The sequence below is a fragment of the Coloeus monedula genome (genome assembly GCF_965178545.1).
Source record: "Coloeus monedula genome assembly, chromosome: 1".
NCBI lineage: Eukaryota > Metazoa > Chordata > Aves > Passeriformes > Corvidae > Coloeus > Coloeus monedula.
The window spans coordinates 63,784,572-63,806,055 of NC_138781.1; the positions used below are offsets into that span (position 1 = coordinate 63,784,572).

The window sequence follows — 21,484 nt, forward strand, 5'->3', positions numbered from 1 at the left end:
ACTTTTTCAAATACATAAAACTCCAATATATTATTCCATAAGTTTTCCATGCTTAATTTTTTTTTTTTTAATTTATTTTGGAAGTCAATGAAAATCTTTTGGAAACCTCTGTTTTACAGGGAGCCTGACAGCAGCAAAGAATTCACATTTGAGGAATGATTTCCACCTGCTCCATCCCCCGGGAAGTAATCCTAACTCAAAATACAAACAGCCATCTAGCCGCCTCCATTCATGAAAGAGAGGAATACCAATGTTACAGACTGTCACATGAATACTAAAGAAAGTCCCACCAATATGAGCCTTTAGACTATCACTTCTGTAAAAGTCTGATTAAAAACCATAGGAATCTTAGAAATTAGATACAGGCACACAAGTAACATCAAGCTATTATATCAGATCTTTGAAGAGATCATTCTAGCTAAAAGACAATGCATTTGATAAAGAAAGGGAAAACACAACTAATAAGAAACTAGTTTTATCAAAATAAGTTTGATATCCTGAAGAATGCAGCTTCTGCTACACAGAGTTAAAAGTATCCTAGAAAACTGTGAAAGTCATTGTGGGGGTGAGTTTCAGGAAGAACTTTGTAAACTGCCCATTTATAACTCAAACTGCTTCTTTTTTTTGAGTGAAGATGGAGGATATTGCAGTACTGCAGACTACATTAATATGTAATGTAAATGTTGAAACTGGAAAACAGCACTTTACCCCAAAAGAAGCTTACATGAAGGTTTGGATTTTGAGATTAGTTCAAATTCTACACTTTATAGATTTATAGTAAGAAGCTATAGTTAAACTGCTTTATTACACAGAAGATAAAATTACATATAGAACATAAAACCATGCAAAAACTGTTTCACAAAGTACTTAAAAGTGTCAACTATAAATTAAAGCATAAATCAGTCAAAACTGCAACATCAGGAAGAAACAGCAGATGTAAGTGTTCACTCTTTAGTCAAAAAACAATTACTGTCATATGCTTGAAGTTTAGGAAATTATTTTTGTGTGGTTTTGTTTTCTTGTTTTGTTTTTAAAGAAGTGCAGCACCAATAAAACTACTTAACATGTTGCTTGTTAATAGAAAATTAGGCTTTTTAATAAAGTATGGTTCTGAGAGAGAATAAAAAGAAAAGCCCCTGTATCCTGAACCAGAGGTGGTTAACAAAGATGGAGCTTATATAAGACCACTAGAAAAGAAAGAAAACTTTATCACTCCAGGCTAGTTATAGATGATCACTGCATCTAATCAGCATTAGCAATATACAGTAATTTCTTCTTTTAGCAAATATATAGCTCTACTAGAATTCCGTAGGCTATCAGAAATATTTTTGTCTTCTCTTTCAAATGATCTCTACAAATCTAGGCTTTTATCTGAAATATATGATAGAACTCCAGTGCCACAGTGAAATACTATGTGCCACTAATACAGGGCTTACCAATATCACAGCTATTAGCTTTGTGAAATTTAGTAGTGTCTGACAAATACCAGACAGTTCTTCAGGATCTGAAGATAAATGGTAATATAAAGGAGGAAAACTCATTTGAGTTATACACAGGGGCATCCAGTAGTAATCTCTAAACTTTACAAAACAGCTGTAATTTATAGGGTTCCTGTAAAGGAGATATTTGTTTCTTAAAGATTAAGAGTACTCCTCTATCACCATGTTAAGAGAAACAGAGCTAACAAGCAGCACTTTTCTTTCTCTCACTCAAGAAAATTCATGTTTTTTAGGGTTTTTTTTTTGACTGACCAAAAAGGTAGTATTATTTTGAAGCAAAAAAACCCCTAAAAAAGTTATTTCAGGAATTCAGATAACTGTAATAAGTTTTTCCAAAAATAGTTATTTTAAACATCTATTAGTAGGTTCCAATTTTAGTTTTTTTCAATTTAATAACTGAAAGACAATCAGATGACATTTAAATGTATGTTGCAAGACAATGACTGGTGTGAATAATTTAAAATAATATCAAATCATACTTATCAAGTACAGTCTTATAAATATTTTTAATACTTTTAATATTTAAACCTTTTATTAAAACAGCTCATAAAAAATCATCCATGTAGAGAAACATCTGTAGAAGTCTCATGTTCACAGTAAGACTACTCCTGGTTTACAGTCCAAGCATAATGTGTTTGTCACGTATGGACTCTCTCCCATTAATCTGATGGAGGTAGAGTTCCATCAATCTATTTAACCATTTCAAATTGGCCACAATGTACAATCTAAAATTTTACCACAACCACCATCTTGTCATGCAACCAATGTGAATTGTCAAAACATACCTGTTTTTTCCGAGGTTCTAAGAAACACCATGTCAGATGGGATTCGTTGATTCTGAGAGAAGAAAAAAAAAAGGTTTATTTTTTCGTAAGTAGGAAAAAAGGGAATTCCAATCAAAAGTCCAGTAAGATCTATCATCAAAGGTCACACTTGGATTGAAACTCAATTAAAATAGGATTTCTCACAGTACTTTACATTCAGCATTTGCAATTCAGAAATCAATATTTTCAAAAAATTATACCATAAGCAAACAACAGCTAATCCTTTCAGATGCTCCTTATAAGTGAATCATAAATACCTGAAGAACAGATTCACATTTTCTTGACTGAAAACAGTACTTCAAGTACATAAATATCTAATTGAAATATCTTAAAACATAATTTCACTGAGCAAAACTCTGACATTGAGTTAGCACACATAATAGAAAAAAAACCAGGCAAATTTAAAATATCTGTCTTGGCACTCAAGTCGCAAACATGTACACCAAGCATTCTTCTCTCTTCCAACACACACAAACACACAGAGGGGAAACAGCATATTAGGGAACAGCATTTTCCTATTCCACATATGTAAAATGAACAGAATCTCTTCCTCACTATCTAAGACATAGAACCACATGCACAATCAGATGCACCTGTCTGCCATTTCCCTTTCCAGCACAGAACTTCCTGTATCAAGTTTTCAATTATTTGTTGATCACAGAAGGGCCAATCTAAGCTTTCACAGGTTAAACAAAATGAACAATACCATCCTCCCACATACATGCTATCTGCTACGTGACTACCCAAATCCTCAGCTCTCTCTCCACTTGTTCCCAAGGCATCTACCAGCACCACATGGCCAATACAGGGTTTAAGAATGAAACACCAGAGAAAGCAAAAATAACCAACATATCAAAATCTGAGGACTGGAAAGGAAAAAAAGCAAAGTTTTCCATTAATCCAAAGAAACCTGCCCAAGATCAGCATCTGACCACAACAGTGCCATTTGGAATAGTGTAATCTGAAGAGATCTGCCCAAGGTACCTGCCAGAGTATGTTTTATATGGGCTTAGCTTCCAAAAACCATTTCATAAATGGGACTGGAAGCAACTGCAACTGTATTCTCTATGGAAAGTTCAGTAAAGAGGGGCCATAAAGGGCTACAGAGAGGGCTACTATCATAAGCAAAGATGAAGCTTGGAAAATGAGGAAGTTGGGAAACGTCAGAAAACAGATGCATGTTTTAGTTTACCTAAAAAATTCTATATAGGTAGCAAAAAAGCCTCTGCATAACTTAAAATGATACATTTTCATCCATTAATATTTCCTGATTTGCAGCATTTCCCATTTTAACTCTTTGTGCTTTTACAAATAGAATTCACTTGTTGGTATGCCAACAGTATTCACCTTGAAGAGGCTGCTCATCTGTAACTAGCACAGCATTTTTTGAATCTTGCCTAATAAGAGCTAATAATTAAGGATGTAGTGAAATTTATTATCCACCATGAGCCCAGATTCAACTGGGAATATCTCATTCAAATTTGGAAAAAATTGCAGAAAAAGGATTAACTTTATATTATTATGCACCTATTACAAGGAAAAAAACAGAAAAAGGAAAAGGCAACTTCAAAATGAAATAATTCTGTCCTTAAATGACAATAACAATTAAACAGATGTCCAGTCTTAATATAGATTAACTATACATTTTTGCAGCTTCCCTGCCAGCTCTGACATAAATCCATTACACAAGTTTCAGGTTACTGACTTCATGCCTACAAACTTCCAGTTACTTGTAAACAAGCGTAAACACTTCACCACCATCCAAAAATTTTGCAAGAATAACAGTCAAATGATCTAATACTGAATTTAACAGAAGTTCTAATAATACAAAGGAGGTATCTACAAGTCACTACCAACTTCCACAGACGACATGTTTCACACTGAGCAAATGAAACATTCACCTGGCACAGAATATCCAAGATTCAGATACTTCATGCCTGACAAAACCGGGCAGAATCATAGAACATCTGAAGTTGGAAGGGACCCGTAAGGATCACAGAGTCCAACTCCCTGCTGCTTTAAGGACTACCTAAGACTAAACCATTTGACTAAGAGCAACATCCAGACAGTCCTTGAACTCAAACAGGTTTGGTGCCATGACCACTTCTCTGGGAATCCTGTTCCAGTGACTGACCAGACTCTCAGTGATGAGCCTTTTCCCAGAACTTCCCCTGACACAGCTTCGTTCATAGAATCATAGAATGGTTTGGGTTGAAAAGGACCTTAAATATCATCTTGTTCCAACCCTCTGCCATGGGCAGGAACACCTTTCAGTAGACCAGGTTGCTCAAAGTCCCATCCAGCCTGACCTTGAACACTTCTAGGGACAGGGAATCTACAGCTTCTCTGGGCAACCTGTTCCAGTGTCTCACCATCCTCGCAGTGAAGAATTTCTGGCTACTACCTAATCTATATTTACCCTTTTTCAATTTAAAGCTGTTACTCCTTGTACTGTCACTGCATGCCCTTGTGATTCCATTTCCTCGTGTCCTGTCGCTGTCACCAGAGGGAGATCAGCAACTCCTCCCCTCTGTCCCCCAGTAAGAAAGTTATAGACTGCGATCAAATTAGTCATGTGAATATTTTCTTATTTTAATACAAAAAATGCATATTGATTTTGCCTTCTTTTGTGTTCTTTCTTGCTGGTTTTTCTTGCCTGTAAAATAATGTAATCTTTTCTGCATAAACATACCTTAATGTATCCTACCATGTAGAGAAGGCTAGAGACTGACTTGTCTTTAAAGTATTTAAAATTGACATCTTGTTTTATGATCAGGTTTTTCATATTTTGGAAGTGGGCAGAAAGATACTGCAGGAATATTAGGTACCAAAAACATTGTCACTATTACTGCTGACTCTGGAGAGCAAAGATAGCCCTGCAGATACATACCTAGTCACTATAAAAGAGTGACTACACACAAACAGATGGCAAATATGCTACAAAAATCTTTAACATCTCATTATGGAGAAAATTAAATTCTGTTGTACATTGTCACAGTCAAACAGCAGCAGTATGTCAATCATGTCAGCCCTCTCATGTCATATTTATCAAAGTAGAACAAGTTAAAATGACAACACATACAACTTCAAGCATTCAGAAACCCATGAAAAAACTACATAATCTCAATTACCATGGAGATGATACCAGAAATGTTTATTGACATATACTGAAATTTGAATACATAAGTCATGAAAATTACTTGAATACACTGTTTTTCTTAAATCTGGGCAGAATTAGAGCTCCAGAAAAGGAGGGTTTCCATTTATCTCACTGTTTGCAGACTTATAGATTCAGTCCTAGAGATCTAACTACAGACAGACAATGGTCAATACAAGGCAAGTCCTTCCCCAGCACCAAGGTTCCCATGAGTAACTCCATGCCATCCAGGAATACCAGCCAGACTGGTAAACAAGAAAACCCATAAAGACTTCCCTGCAACACAGGCTACAATATTCACTCAAAAAATACTGCTTCTCATACCTTTCAAATTACTTTTATATCTTTCCCATGTTATTATAATGAAATTGTTATTTACATGAACTTTTCCTGTTCCCTAGACAGCCTTCCAATACCTGTCAACTGCGCATAGCTACAGACCCTTGGAATTTTGCATTTACTGTCCTTCCTTCTCCATTCATGCAACGAACCACGTCCTTTTCTCATTAACTAAAATACTCCTGCTCGCTTCTGAGTTATAAATAGAAGAGGCACTTCCCAGTTGTCTTCTTGGATGGGCATGCTGTGCAGTACTACATGTTAGCATTAACTGCAATCCTTGCAAATACTGGATTGATTTCACTTTACACCCAAGATTAAGAAGAAAATTGTGTACCTTTACAGCTCCAAGAAAAGCTCTCAAGGTTTTAAGAAAAAACATTACTGTTCTCATGCCTTGAATCACTGTTATGTGTTGTTATTGTTAAATGTTGGCCCATAAATGTGTAATTATTATTAACTAAATGTGTTATTAAGTTTTATGCCCTCCTCACATCTCCAAAATGTATTCCAAACAGTCAGTAAGGTACAGTGTCTAAATAACAATATCTGAACTCACCAACTCATCCCTTCAATTGTCTTCTTTAGGAACACTATGCACATCTGTGCTTCCACTGGAAACTAAGAATGTATCTTAACACAAGCCAAGGAGAACATCTAGAAGTAGCATGACTGGTCAAGGCAGGGGACCATTTTTTAGCTAAGATATGAATGTCTTTCAGCTTTTAAAATTAGGCAGTATTTTCATCTGTTCAGGCTTCATCCTGCCTACTAATACTGCAATATGAAATTTTCAGTTGAAACAATAGATGTATTACTTGAACCTAACTATTTTAAGCACATTACAGTCACTTAAAAAATACTTTGAAACTAATTAGGACTATTAAAAAAAAAAGACAATAATCACTGGATATTCAAAGTTTAAATCTAGAAAAGCCTTTCACTTAAGTTGTTAGTATTTGTGATGCACTCACTAGTTAACATATGGATCTTCAGCTCAAGTGAGTCATTAATTTCACTGCAGAAATGCTGTTGATGCATCTACCAGTCAAATACAATGTTAACTTGTTCCTCTGCCATTAGAGTGAGCAATTGAACATTTCACTCCTGACTGGTTCTTTGGCTTAAGAGCCATACTCTGAAATTGAAAACTGCTTGCTCCAACAAAATGCACTCCTCAACAGAACCAGAAAACATTTAATTTCATTAGTCTGAAGGCACTCCCAGCTAGGTCAAAAGGAAAAAAGGCAGCTCTACTGCAGCAGTAGGGAGCTTGAAGCTGAAATACAACTTTCAAACCATTATATGCATCTTACTGAGATACCTGACTACAATCATCATCAAAAAGCACACTACTCATTACTTCCCTAAATCCTTGGACATTACTTTTTTTTTCATTAGAAACTTCAGGTACTCACAACATAAGAAGTCCTAAGCTACTGCAAATACTGCTAAAATCGATGCTAATGAGCAACTTCATATGTGACAGACTGATCCCCAAAGTAACTCCAGTTTTCCAAATTCTGGTATAATCCAACAGACAAATGGATCTCAGTGAATTTCAGGGAATGCAGATTACCTAAATAGCCACTAGAGTCTTCCCTACACTCTATAATAATTAATTCCAAGTTTAGAGTCCAAGAAGGCCCAAAAAAGTTCACTAATAAAAATCAAAGCAAATAGTCTCCTAGAAGTTCTGAAATAGGCAGAAGCAAGAACCTGCAAGCCAATTCCACCTGCATACTAAGGTAACAAGGTGTAAGGCAAAACAAATGTAAAGGCCAAACATACCAGTGCCTATTTTGTGCATCCTAGTACTTGCTACTCAGGCAGGCCCAAAAAGTTATAACATACACAGAGCAGACAAAAAGAACAGGAAAAAAGCAAGAAATGGTGCAAACTACATGAAAATATATATTTTTTAAGCTGAGAGCATCAAGCCAAGTGAGACTTGGGTGTACAGGCTTTTTTCTTTTAACTACAGAAGAAATAGAAAGGAAGGAAAAAGAAGTCTTCCAAAACAAGCAGAAGCAGATACAAGCTTCAATTTGAGGCCTCCTTCCAGCATTTCAATGGATTAGCTCTCTAATACCAAGTGTGATGGGAATTAGTTGCAGGCATCCATAAAGTGAGTCGCCTTTCCAGAATTAATTTAAGCAAAAATAGTTACCTCTGACAACAAATTTAAGTTGACTTCTAAGATCGCAGTAATTTCTTAGTAGCCCAGAAAGGCAACCGAAATAAGAAACAATCTTTATTATAATGTTACTATAGAGCAAAGAAGAATTCACAGCTCTCACTCACCATCTGCAAACAAACTGGAAAGCTTTTGGTCCGTTTAAAAAACATATAAACTTTCTTATTATTTAATTATATATAGTTAGACACATATAATATTTAAATAATACAAATATATAAATATATATACACACACACACACACACACATAAATAAAGCTTATCCCTGAAAATTTCGGACAGAAAAACACTGACCTAACCACCAGAAGGAGTGTATGAGTAAGGAGACATCTTAAAACATTCAGCACAGCACATGTCAGGGCAGTAAATTCTGTAATTGTATTCCCTTCCCAAGATTGATTTAAGCATATGCCTACTCATAAAATATAAACATTCAATTAAAATATAATTAATTCTATACTAGACTTCCTTGAAGATTCTCAAACAGGACTTGAACTAAAATACTAGCTAGTTAGGACTTCACAGATAAGTACCTTGATACATTTTTCTTCAGAAGATAATTAGCATGTTAATAATCTTTAGCCTCTAAAATATATTTTAAAAGTATCAACCTTTTCCACTATGATGAGGTCTCCAACTTGTATGTCTGAACTCTTAACTTGCACTTTACCTTAAAAAAAAAAAAAAAGAAATGTAATCAACTTAAGCAGACATCAATAAAGAATAACAAGAATATAAATCCCAGAATGCAAGTGTTATTTATAGATGTTACTGTTTAGTGAAAATATTATAATTTATACAAAACAGATCTCTGCTGAACACATTGATAAATACATTTCATCTGTTTGAATAAATAACTCAGTGGTTAAAAAAATTCCAGCTTTGTAACCAGTTAGCTATTGCAGAAGTATTAGAAGAAAAAATACATATGGGAGATGCTCAAGCCTGATCTATGGTATCTGCAATAGAGCTGTAAAATTGGAGAAAGGAATCTTTCACATCTACTAGACAGCACTTCTGTGTCTGACAAGAATTGTTAAGTTTATAGTCATGAAGCATTCTCTCACACATGAGTTGTTGTTCACAGCCCAGTTACTAACAGGTAACTTTGCTTGACCACTAAAGCTCCTGATGTAATTGGCACCGTCTGATATTGTTGGCAATTATAGCAGAAAAAAGGGTAAATCTCTCTGAAGTCAAAGAAATGCCTAAAGATTTAATTCTAGAAAAGTAAAATATCAAAAGCTGAAATAGAAGTTTTTCGTTCTCTAAAGCTGCCCATTCAGTAACTGCTGTGAACAACTCACTCAAAAATATATACAGCACATTTTCCAATTTAATTTCCATACATTCTGTAGGGTATTAATATTTGTAAGACTGTTAAGTTTTAACATTCTTATTTGACGGACTGAAAAACTGAGACAGAGAGGTTAAGCTACTGCCCAAAATATGTTATTGCTGATCTCATTAGAATTCAGGAGTTCTAGTCCCAGGTTCCTGCTACAACTCCAAAAAAAGTTAAAAACAACCAAAACCCAAAAAACCCTGAGGATCTAAACACACACACATATTTAAATAGCCTGCTGAGCTGAAACACACCCCCTGTAAGTATGATCTTTCCTCAACAGAAATACTATCATGATTCCAAGCAGCAGGTATCTGGTCAGCTGGTATAGGATGGCAAGTATATCAAAATATGATAAGGTGGTGGAGTTCTAAATAACAGGTGGAATGAATTAGAACAGAAGACACACAAAAGCACAGAATGAGAAGCAAACTGAGTTTGAAGTTTAATCAAAAATACTATGTAGCAGATTTGTCAATGCAGTCACATCTCAGTTATTCTAAGCATAGCAAAAAAACCTAGGGTAGGATGCAAATCCATGAGACCTTCTCATTACAACTCTCAATAAAGAGAGATCAAAATTCGTTATACTTATATACATTTAATAAAAGGCAGTAAGACTCACATTATGAGTAATTATTTTGAGTACTTGTTCTTTAAAATTTCAAGCAAAAGCAGCAGTTGCTTTATGTCTAATTCAGTCAAAAATAGATGTATTCCTGTGATATACAGCTAATATTTAATACATTTTCCATTAAAACAGCACTTCTAAAATGTGCAATGTCAGGAAAATCACGATTTTTGTTTGGCCTGCCTGCGAAGTTACTTCTGAGAGCCAGACTTTGCTACTGACAATGACCTTTTACACTAATTCTATTTTTCAGTTGCCAGAAGCATTTTCTGTCCTCCGCTCTCAAATATAAGACTGTATTGGGTTGACCCTGAGTTGATGGACAGTCTTTAAGACCAATTACGCTTCTCACAATTTACATATTTAAACTGCACAGAAAGGCGGGACTTCCCCTTTTGTCGGAGCTCGCTTGCTGGGAGGTGGGGGGGGGCTCTGAGCCTCCCGGCCCCGCTGGGCCATGCCGGGGCCACTGCCCCTTTCCCCCTTTCCCAATGCTGTGGCACGGACCCTGGGTGGCTGGGGGGGGACTGTCCCAGAGCCACAGGCAGCTCAAACCAGCCAGGGACTGCTCACAGCTAAACCCAGCCATGGACTGCTCACGGCTAAACCCATCCAGCGCGGCTTCTGGGGACCGGCGGGTCCCTCTCCTCTCCATGCGGAGCCGGCGGAGTCAACGGGAGCCGGCAGAGCCTCCTGTCTGCAGCCAGCACACTTCGTGCTGAACTGAAGAAGACACCACGCAGCCAGCAGCACAAAGGGAGCGAGGCTTTCCCCACCGTAAAGGCCGAACAAGAACACCCTTCAGCATGGCGGCTTCAGTCAGAGAGAAAGAGAAGTGAGTCCCGTGGGACGGAGCTGGAAATGGCGACGGGAGAAAAGAGGGCGGTGCCGCGATTCTGGCGCGCAGCTTAAAAGAAACCTTCTTGCATGCCGTGGTAAGAAACTGTAATACCACAAACTGTTTGTCTCTTTAATCCATTTGAAGTACATGGGGGGATGGAGTATCTTCGTGTGCCTGTGAAGATTGTGAAGAGTGCCTATGCCAGGCTATATAGAAGTAGTAAGAGGCTGCTAGAGACTTGTGGCGAAGAAAAGCCTTTGTGTGCAGGCCAAAAGAACTTATCCTTAAAAAGATGAATAACCCCATGTGATGGCCCATGTTTTGCAGTGTGAAGGAACTGTGAGATTTTTCATGGGAGAGATGTTCTACACACAGCAGATTGATTGTTTCCGGGCGGATCTGCTGTTAGTGGCAGTTTGGGAACCATGTGCAACTGAAGGAAAAACCCTTTTTTCCCTTAAGCATAAGAGAGAAACTTTTCAAGAACTGGAACACTGACTAACATCCCATGTTCTGTTATCCCTTGTGTGAGCTGGGTAAAAGGAGAGAAGTGCTGGGGGGGGGGGGGGGGGGGGGATTTGCTTTAATTTTGTTTTGTTATTGTCTCTTTACTTTTAATTCTATTAGTAATAAAACTCTTTCATTTTACTGCAACTGTTTAAGGTTTGTGCCTGCTTTGCTTTTCTCCTAATTCTTATCTCACAGAAGGAAAATAAGTAAGTAATGAATATTTTGAACCAAAACCACTACATTTAATTGGTGTTTCCGCCCGGTTTCGAACTCAACCCGCTACAAAGACAAATTCTATCTTCAATAGATAAATTTGTGAGGGTAGAGGAAGTAGCAGAAGACTGCAGAAGGTATAAAAAGCTGTAGCAAGAACATCAGCAGTTCTCTACAAGAATTTTGAGACACCTATGGGAATTAAATTAGTGTCAATGTATCAAAAGATTTTATTTTTTTAAAATTTCAAGTAACTAATACTGAAACTCAACCACTAAAAGAACAGTCTGACACAAACCCAACATATTTCACCTGCTTACCTGCACAAGCCTGTGAATTCTCCTTAAAAATTCCGAAGTTTTGACTAGAAGTGGATAGTATATACCAGAAGAAACATTGTAATGTTACTTTGTTTTCTAACAAAGGAAATGGCTTTACCAAAAGGATAGCATTTCTTATATTGTTTTCCATTCTTCTGCTAACAATTTTCATCAATTTATCAGTCAATCACCTGATTATAGCAATAACAGCCACAAAAATTCTAGTATGAGCTATGACAAGTATCAGATCAACACCACCTGTACAGTCAGGTATAAGCAAAACTACTCAGAGGTACTAACCAAATGCAACTATTGGCAATTTTATCAGCTTAGATTAGAAAATCAACCAGATTTTCCACAGTCAGGCCCTAACTGCACCTACAGTAAAGACCAAAAGACACTAAGCCTGAGAGGCCAAGAGAAGGTAGAATGTTCACGTACAACATGATGTAGAGCAGACATAAAGACTTTTGGTGCCACGTACACCAAGAGGAACGCACACTGCACCTTTGTTTGTACTTAATCTAGCAACTCCAGGAATTTCACGTAATGAATTGAAAAGTTTCCTTATCAGACTGTTTTCTAGGTGGCTTAGTATGACAGAACAGAATGCTCTCTTTATTAGACACTAAAATGTTTTGTTAGATCATCCTGTACATCTTCACAAGTAAGGAAAAGGCCTTACATACATACAGGACAATTCTACAATGAATTTGAATGGCAGGATATATTACATTAAAAACTAAATGGTAAAATGTGGCTGTAATTAAAAAAGTGGCTTAAAATTCTGAAAAGTCAACACATAACACTTTCTTTTAGGCTAGCAAAAATGAGACTCATTAGATACCATTTCAGAGAACATTAAAATAAAGCAATACTACATCTTAGTGAAGATGCATTTAGAAAAAAAGAGACACTGAATGTTATTCACTGCATAAATTATTTTTGCAAACTATTTTTTCTCTAAAAACATCTCCGTAGCAAGACACACTTCACCATCTGTGTAATTACCAATAAAACGTCCAAAGCTGTCAGAAGTGGTTGCGCATCCAGACTTTATAGTCCACCAAGGCGCAAGGCTTTTGCCTACAGCAACATATAAAATTACGCAGAACTGGAACACTGAAATGTGTCTGTAGTAAGTCATTATAGTCCCGAGATAAAGCCAGTTTAAATGAACTGCAATGATTTGAAAAACTAATAAATATCTCATACGTGCTAACAAGTACTTCACACAAAAAAATGAGATGAAGTAAACAAAATGTGGGTATAAACTATGCTTCTTTTTATTAAAAAGTGACTCTACCACCTGACTGCCACTCATGAAAGAACAGACACTCCTGAAAACAGCATTTTCAAATTCTTTCTAAGTTGATATTACATCTTACCCATGGTACCTTGAATACTGTCCAAAGTACTGCTTGTGGAGTTAGTAATTGTGCTTGTCTCTAACCCATGAACACAAAACTCTTGACTGATGGCAGTATAGACTATATGAAAGTTTCCCCTGATATCTATTAGCCTGAACTGTCGGCATAATTAGAGTACACATAACATAATGGGGAGTTGGAGGAGAAGAGAGCAGGCAGGCAGTGGGGAAAAACTTAAAGCTACAGTGAGTCCAAGGTGAGGATGCTCATCTTTCAGAGCAAGTGCTGTCCATAGGTTGTTCTTTCAAACTCCATCTTACATAGTGAAGCGAGGTTAGTCTTTAACCACCAATTGTAGAACTCTACAAAAAAGCTTCCTAGCTTCTCTCCTATGCGTCCTGTCTCCTCTTGGGTAAAATTCTTTCTTATCCAATCTCCTCAATGCTGCAAAAAGAAGCAATAGCAGTCCCCTTGATTTTTCCTCTCTTCTGGGCTCTATTTTAAATTCTTTCTTGCATTAAAATTTCAAGTTCTGTTTCTGTTTTTAGTACTGCTTCCCTAATAAGATAAAACTTATTATACAATTTTTATAAAACTTTTTTATAAAAAATAAGATAAAAATTATTGTACAATTTTTTAAAAACTCATCTGTTCCAAATGGTCTGAATACCAGGAATAAAGTCATGAGTAGGTCTGAAATGTTGCAAGCAATAAAGACCTAATGTTGTACCTCTAGATTCAGATATAGTGTGGTCTCTTAACACACTGGTTTTTCAAACCAGAAGGACAACCTGTTCTTGAAGAGCTGAAATTCTAACAACAACAACAAAAAATTGAAATCACTGTAGGTCTCCGGAAGAAACATACTTGCTTTCATACTTTCTTGTCTTGTATAGCAATTACTGGTTATTGGTATTTTCTTAATTTCACAGTTTTACATGTATGTTTTCAACTTTGTTACATTCCTTAATAGCCTTTAAGGATACAGCCAAGACCTAAGTCTTTCACATTTGAAGCCTGGATGGAATTATTTCATTAAACTTACCTCTCCTGAAATTCAGTTTTTCTTTTGCTTTGCAGGTTGCAAAGTGAGAGTTCTGCAACATGTTAAACATTATAAGATAAAGTGACAGATGCAGGCCTCTTCTGCCACTTGTACTTGTGACTATTATAGTGACTTATTTTCTTCTTGATCTTTTTTTCTCGGAAACTTCAGTAACACTGCACAGATAAACCTAACTAGGAAAGGTTCAGAACTGCCAACTTCAAGAATGGAAAGGGAGAAAAAAATTGTTAAAATTGCTTTACAATTTTATTATCCAATTGGCTTTTCACAGGCTAATGAAATAGATAATAGCCTGTTTATAAACTGAAGGTGATTCCTCTGCAGAACAGCAGTCTTTTATAGGCACTTAATTGGTCATACCTAAGTGCGTAAGACAAGAAACTGTGTCAAATGTATAATGGTCCCTTAGGTAAGAAAACCAGAAGTCCTCCCAAACCTGCATGCCCAGGTCTAATATTTTTTCCACTGCAGTTTTCTACTCTACAGAAGGATATGCAGGTGAACTGGTCTGAAACAGAAAAATGCAATTAAATTTACAGAACCTTCAACAGTCAGATAATTTCAATTCCTCCTTCCAATTTAAACTTGAATGCTGACTGAAAACTGTCTATTAAGGACCTGTAGACTTTCATATGCAGCAAAGCAGATTTTGCAGCAAACATCTCAATAAGATTAAGACAGCAGAATGCCTCATACGCTGAACAACTTAATGTATTTCATACCATAATCAAGGAAACAAGGTAAAAGAATCTCATGACATGATACAGGTGGCCTTAACTGACTTGCTTACTGAGAAGTAATTCAATGCATTTACTGATTTGCATGTTTCATCACCTGCCATGAAGGGTTGAAAAAATAGAAACAATTCCAACTTCACATTCAGCAGATTTGCCAGCTCAAAAAGTGCAAAGTTACATGCTGCAAATTCAACAAGGGGTGTCTGAGCTTTTCCATGTCACATGACAAATAGGGAACTGCGTATCACTGGGTATCTCATGAATCAAAAGTAGCCTATGGATGTTAATCTGGCCAATAGCTGTCCAACTACAAATAAGCAACACTTAAAAGAGATGTCCCATTCTCCCTTGATTTCCTGCTCTGAACAGATCATTATTATGAAAAACAACTGATTAAAATGAATACATATTCACGATTTTGAATTACTAGAAAGAAATTCTAAGTCTTCCAAGAGTTCCTAGTGTGAATACCCTTATATTCAAAAGCTGGTGGTTCTTACACTAGCAAAATACAAGTCATAAGACAGCATTCACATGTTTTACATGTTTAGGATTTCCCAAGACTATGGAAAACTCCAACAGAAAGTTAAGCCTGTTAGGTAGTCACAGACTTCCCAATTTTAATCTACTGCAACACTGCATAAAAAAAAAAAAAAGTTTAAAAATCAGCCTACCCACACTATCTTTATGGAAGTAATTACTCATAATTTAGATCCCACTAACTTCTATTGCTACAAATATGTTTATTTTCCTTAGTAAACACATAATTTGGAAAAAAACTAGCTAGAAATGATTTTCATTAAATTTTCATTTTTATACACCAAAACTGAAAACTGAACCTTGTTAATTTTAAGTTTTCCTACTGTCCAAATGGAGCATGGGCAACCTGCTTAACATCTCTTTGTCAGTTTCTCTACCTTTGAGATGGAAAAAAATAAATATTTCAAATAAAAGACTGTATAACTAGCACAAGTCATAAAACCACTAGGGAAAAAAAAGATGCTATAGCAGTATAAAGTGTAGTTCCACTCTGAAAAGTGACTCTTAAGAGTGGCATCATTTTTCAGGCTTTTAATTAAATCAGTATCAAGTTTGTTCATTCACAAGTAACAAAGCCTTCTTTCTCCAAACCGTTAGCCTGTACTTTAGTATAGTAGGCTTAACCAAATTTTTCCACTTGAAGAATACTGTCAATATTAAAAATTAAGTAATTATATTGAAAGTTACTTTTAAAAATAGTGCATGGAAGCATAGTACTTGATTTTATTAATTTACACAGATAAATAAGATAAACCTACATCCTTCTCAAACACGTAAAAAATTTTGGTCTAATATCATCACAGAAGAAGTCCCATTTTTTTGTATCATAATTATATCTCACAGAACACCTTTCTATGGAAGAATCCTGTATTAGGAAAAAAGGGCAATTTATCACGATTTTACTCATAATTTTATATATGGGTTTGTGGCAACATATAGTACAACAGTTTTGAGTGGTAAGCACAGTAACGTTTTCACTCATAAAACTGGTCATTACTCAAAATGATGTTAGTTCAATGATCACACATAATTTTCAACATGGGATTCAGAGCTCATTGTAAGCAGAGTTCTCGAATCTTTACTTCTGTAGAATATCAGTCTTCAAAAAACACACAAAACAGAACAAAAATCAAGTATGAATTCATGATGGCACTGACACCAAAGTCCAAAAGTCAAAATAGACAAACACTCCTGTAGGTAAATGCTGATTTTTTTTCCTCTTTTTAAAAAGGGCATTTTAAAAGCTTCTTTTTAATAAGTCACTGCTCGCTATGTGTCAGTTCCTGATATAGCTGCTGGGCTTTACCTATATACTACTATATACTACTTTTAAGTCTCTATTCTCTATCTAGAAGACAGTCATCTCAACGTGACCAAATCCAATTTTCATTGACAACTTCCTTATTTCTAGGAGAAGCCACAAAATGAAGGGTTTTTCAAACACATATACCCTCACAAAATATTTCATGAGCAGGGAAAGAGGAAATTGCAATTCCAAAACTTCTACTTAAATGCTGCTTAAATGCCTATTAACTCTAAACATAAGTTTAAAAAAGAGAAGCACAAAATGCACCAAACTTTGCTCTTAAAAGAGCAAATGTCAGTCTTGACATTTACATCACAAAGGTAACTATAAACTGTATATGTGCTTCCTGAATTAAGAATTTCAGATTACTAACACTATTTTGAGTAGGGTAGGACTGTATTATCTGTTTCAAAGGTGAGTGTTCAGTGGCCTACCATAACAGATCTAAAAAACAAATAGGCCAACTAGCAGTTTAAATTACAACTCTGAAACAAAAACCATTAAGAGTCCATTTCCTAACAGACTGTATTAACAACTGTAAAAGATCTGGATACTCTTGTGTTAAACAAATTACAGCTATGCCAATTGTCCCGTATGCCAAACTTCAAGAGCTGTACTTCTAAATGTGGATAACACTATTTCAGACTGATAAGGAAAGGAAGAACACGAGAGTATTCCCTACAGTTGCTCCCTTCAGTATGGAAACTCCAGAAAACAATGCAAACGTCCATACTGCAAGGAAGCAGCATGAATGCCTCTCAGCTGCTAGGCTATGCCATCACTAATGAGACTGGTGACTGTTTGTTTACCTTCCAATTACTTAAAAAAATGGGAACATACAGAACATACTTGTGTTACATTACAAGCTTTTCATCCATTTTTTCTGGAGAGAATATTATCCGGAGCTACTCCAAGAGTTTAGTTTCTAAACAAGATTCCAAGATCTGGTGATGTTACTCTTCCCATTGACTTTCAGTAAATACTCACCAATATATACTAAAAAGTGCACTGAAATGTGTGTTGGGAAGAAGCAAAAAGAGTTTACATTTGGCACAATGTCTGCCATATACTCTAAGTGCTTGAGGTGCAACCTCACATTCCTTAACTTCCCACTTTTAGAATTTTTATGCCAAGGAAAATCCTCAACAGAGGAAAAAAACCTTTTGACGGTAATAGCAAGGTCGTGTTGTAAGGTTATTCATTAGATTTGATAACAGGTTATTCATTATTTTTTGGCACCTTTCTATGAGGCACTTTTCTGAATCTATCAGTAAAACATGCTAAGCACATAAGTGAAGAGCAATGCATAGTTCTCTGTTATGCCCTTGTTTAAAATTTACAATATCCTATCAAATTCATCATTTCGCACCTGAAGTGCTTCACTTCCTTAAAAGTCTTCAAGAAAACCTGTCAAAGGTGTTGAGTCCAAAAAAAGTCATAACCGATTTCTCCTTTCACGAAAGAAAACTGGCTGTTCCAGATATTGCATGATCAAATAGATTTCAAATTACATGCAAAAATTCAAATTAATATTTTTGATACTGAAGCCGACTCACAATACACCTTCCTTTTCTTAGGCACAAATATATCCACCAAATTTGAAAGGCTCTAGTGAATTTTAATTAGTTTAATTATTTACTGCTCCCTTATTTCCTCTACATTCTTGATACATGGTAGACAATGTCGTTGAGTTCATCATCAGTTTCAGAGGTGAACTGCACTTTGAAGTAACGGTACTAAACAGCAGAATTCTTAAAAAATATATACAATTATAGTCATACACCTTTCTTTGACAAACAACCAAATATTTATAAAACTTCTTATAAAAAGGCCAAGTTTAACAATCATATTTCTCTAAGGGAAATCACATGCTTTCTTTAGTTCAATATCAGTTTCATTCTGAGTTCTACAGCTTGAAACTATTAGTTATTTCTTTGAACTGAAAGCCTGCAAATGTATAAATAAGAAAAAGATGAAATATTTTAAGGATTTATATGAGTGGTTTTGCTAACCTCGTACTGTCAGCTTGCTATATAGCTGTGAGTTCATTTCTTTGTCTCTCTTGTAACGTCGGAACTCATCAACAGCTTCCCGTACCACTGTGACCGTCAAAACAAATCCCTGTTAAAGATACAATTATGCAATTCAGAATTCTCAGTGCTAGAATAGAAATAGACAAGTAGGAACACTACACAGAGTAAGAACATGTGCTTAGAGTATTTACTTTTCTTTTTTTAATTTAGATTTGAGTCTTTTCTTCAGTAAGTTAAAATAGGATCTTGAAAAGCAAAAACCAAATCATACTTGCACATTGTACAAATATAATTAGAGTAACTATATGTCCAAGTACACATAAATGAGATAGTATTTTGAAATGCAAAAAAGGAAAATGTTTTGGATTACTTAAAGACAGCCTTTAGTTTCAATAAGCATACATATTTCCTTATCTTCCACAAACTTTAGGGCTTTACAAAAACATTTAAAAAGTTTCCAATTCTAATGTTGAAAAGTTGCGTTTTTCCTAATACACAAAAAAGATAAATGGATGGCTAGCTTAATGATTTTGCATCTTTAACGTAGTTATTTAGCAACACATCACAAATATAGACAAAGGGCATTTGTTCTGAAAAAGTGTCTAAATGCTTCAGCTGCTTCTTTCACAGGGCAGTGCCCCTGCGGCTTCTACTGGAAGCACACAGAGTGCTTCACTCAGCTGTGATGGTCCCTGGCTAGAAAGGGTCCTAAGCTAAAAAACACAGAACAATTCAGGGGTAAGCACATAAATTTCCTCTCTACCTCTCTAAACCTCCTCAGATCAGATCTTCTGGCTTCGACTTAGCACTTGAGTTTTTCTCCATCAGTGAAAAAGAAATAAAATTTTCACCAGTAAAAGGATCATTCATTATTATAAACAAGATGGATACAAAATTCAAATGTTAACAAATCCACCAATAAATAAGATTCTGCATTATCTATCTAGCTTCAGACAACCACCAATACTTTATAAAAGAAAATTTATGCCATTAGACTTCTCTTGCAGAAGTTCGACAGTTTGCCAACCTTCCCCTCATGTCCCAGCAATATGAAAGGAGTGAAGGTGTAGAGCTTTCCTAAAAGAGTGTTGACTAAAATCCTCCCATGGATTTTAGGGCTGTTTCGCAGTTCCAGACCAAAGTTCCAAGGCTTATTCTAATATAAGTTGTGACCTTATAGTTAAGCACTACTTGTTTGTTCAGGTTTACATTGGCTACAATTATACTGCAACTACATAGAACAAAAAATGGCCTATGCAAAAAGCATTCTCTTTTTACTCCCAGGGCATAATTGAATGAACAATCAGATTTTCCCCCTTTCTGACAGCACCATTTCATATGCTTTGACAATATAGATATTTTAGCAGCATAAAAAAGGGCACTCCTGAAGCACCTTTAAATATATTTGTCATTTTCACACACCTTGTTACTAGACAGCAATCAAAACACAGAATGCAAGGTGTTAATTGCAAGAATTTCCTCTAGCAGCCCTGTGCAGAGCAGCTGAGTACAGCTGACTATGACTATGAGGAACAATTTAAGGAAGACGCTTCTCATTTTACTCATTTGCTCAAAGGAAGTTGATATTCTTCCAAAGGAGAGCTGAAATTGTGAAGCCAGTTTAACAAAAGAAACCTGTCATCTTTCTTTAAGTAGGTAAGTATCTCTAGTGTACTTCTTACAATCAAACCTGTATGCTTTAAAACCTTTGTATGCTGGAGTAGAAACAAGAAGTCCATTCCCTACAGCAATTGACAATAAATTAGCAAAGCAGTCTTGTTTTAAGAACTTTGGGGCTTGATCTCAGTGTATCTGTGCTGTAAAAACTGTTGAAATAAACAAAAGTCAAAAAAAAATCCTTACAAAACAACCCACAAAATCCACATACACCACCAAAAAAACCCAAAACCCTTCTAACAATAGTCAACTTCTATTCATTTGGTTTTAAGTATCAGGGCAAAAAATTTTCCTTTAAAATTTTGAGACAAAATACAAGTCATAGCTACTCCTCTGATTATTACTTTAGCAGCAGTTACACACCCTTCAGAAAAACCTAAACTTTTCTGTTAAGCAGCAAAAGCAGACCAAAGGATCTGACTTAAATGTTTTGTATTTTCCTCATAATACTTAGCTTTGCTCAACATTCAGTTGATGTCTTTTACCTGGAGGTTGATTATTAGTAGAAAAGCTATTAAAGTAGAAACAAGTGAGTTTGGCAAAACAAGATATTGACATATTGGTATTTTCAAGCTGTGTGTGAAAACCAGGATACATAATTCAAAATACCCTTGAATGAGACAAACATATCTATACAGAACAGATTACTGGTGTTTGCAAAATACAGTATTTTCTCCCTTCTTTGAGCAGGGTAGAAATGGGCTGAGATGCTGGATTTTTTTCCTTACTACCCCACTAATGCATAGCGCTGCACCCAGCACATCATGGTGAACAGATCAACTTCCAGACAAGGTCTTTTTTTCTGTGTCAGTGACAAAGACTTTGTAAATATCCATTTTAAATCTCTCTGTTGAACAAGCTTTCTGTCTTGAAAGTGT

The 21,484-nt window shown here is 35.8% G+C and overlaps 1 protein-coding gene across 3 annotated transcripts in view; it reads right to left on the reverse strand.

Moving 5' to 3' along the window:
* The window catches only part of ATP9B (ATPase phospholipid transporting 9B (putative)), a 154,474-nt gene that overhangs the window by 103,603 nt on the left and 29,387 nt on the right, over positions 1-21,484 (reverse strand). For all 3 annotated transcript variants that reach the window (XM_082288844.1, XM_082288843.1, XM_082288842.1), the window contains exons 5-7: positions 18,909-19,017; positions 8,629-8,687; positions 2,285-2,336 (exon numbers count right to left, since the gene is read on the reverse strand). In XM_082288844.1, coding sequence (XP_082144970.1) covers positions 2,285-2,336; positions 8,629-8,687; positions 18,909-19,017 — 220 coding nt within the window. The remainder of the gene's footprint in view (positions 1-2,284; positions 2,337-8,628; positions 8,688-18,908; positions 19,018-21,484) is intronic.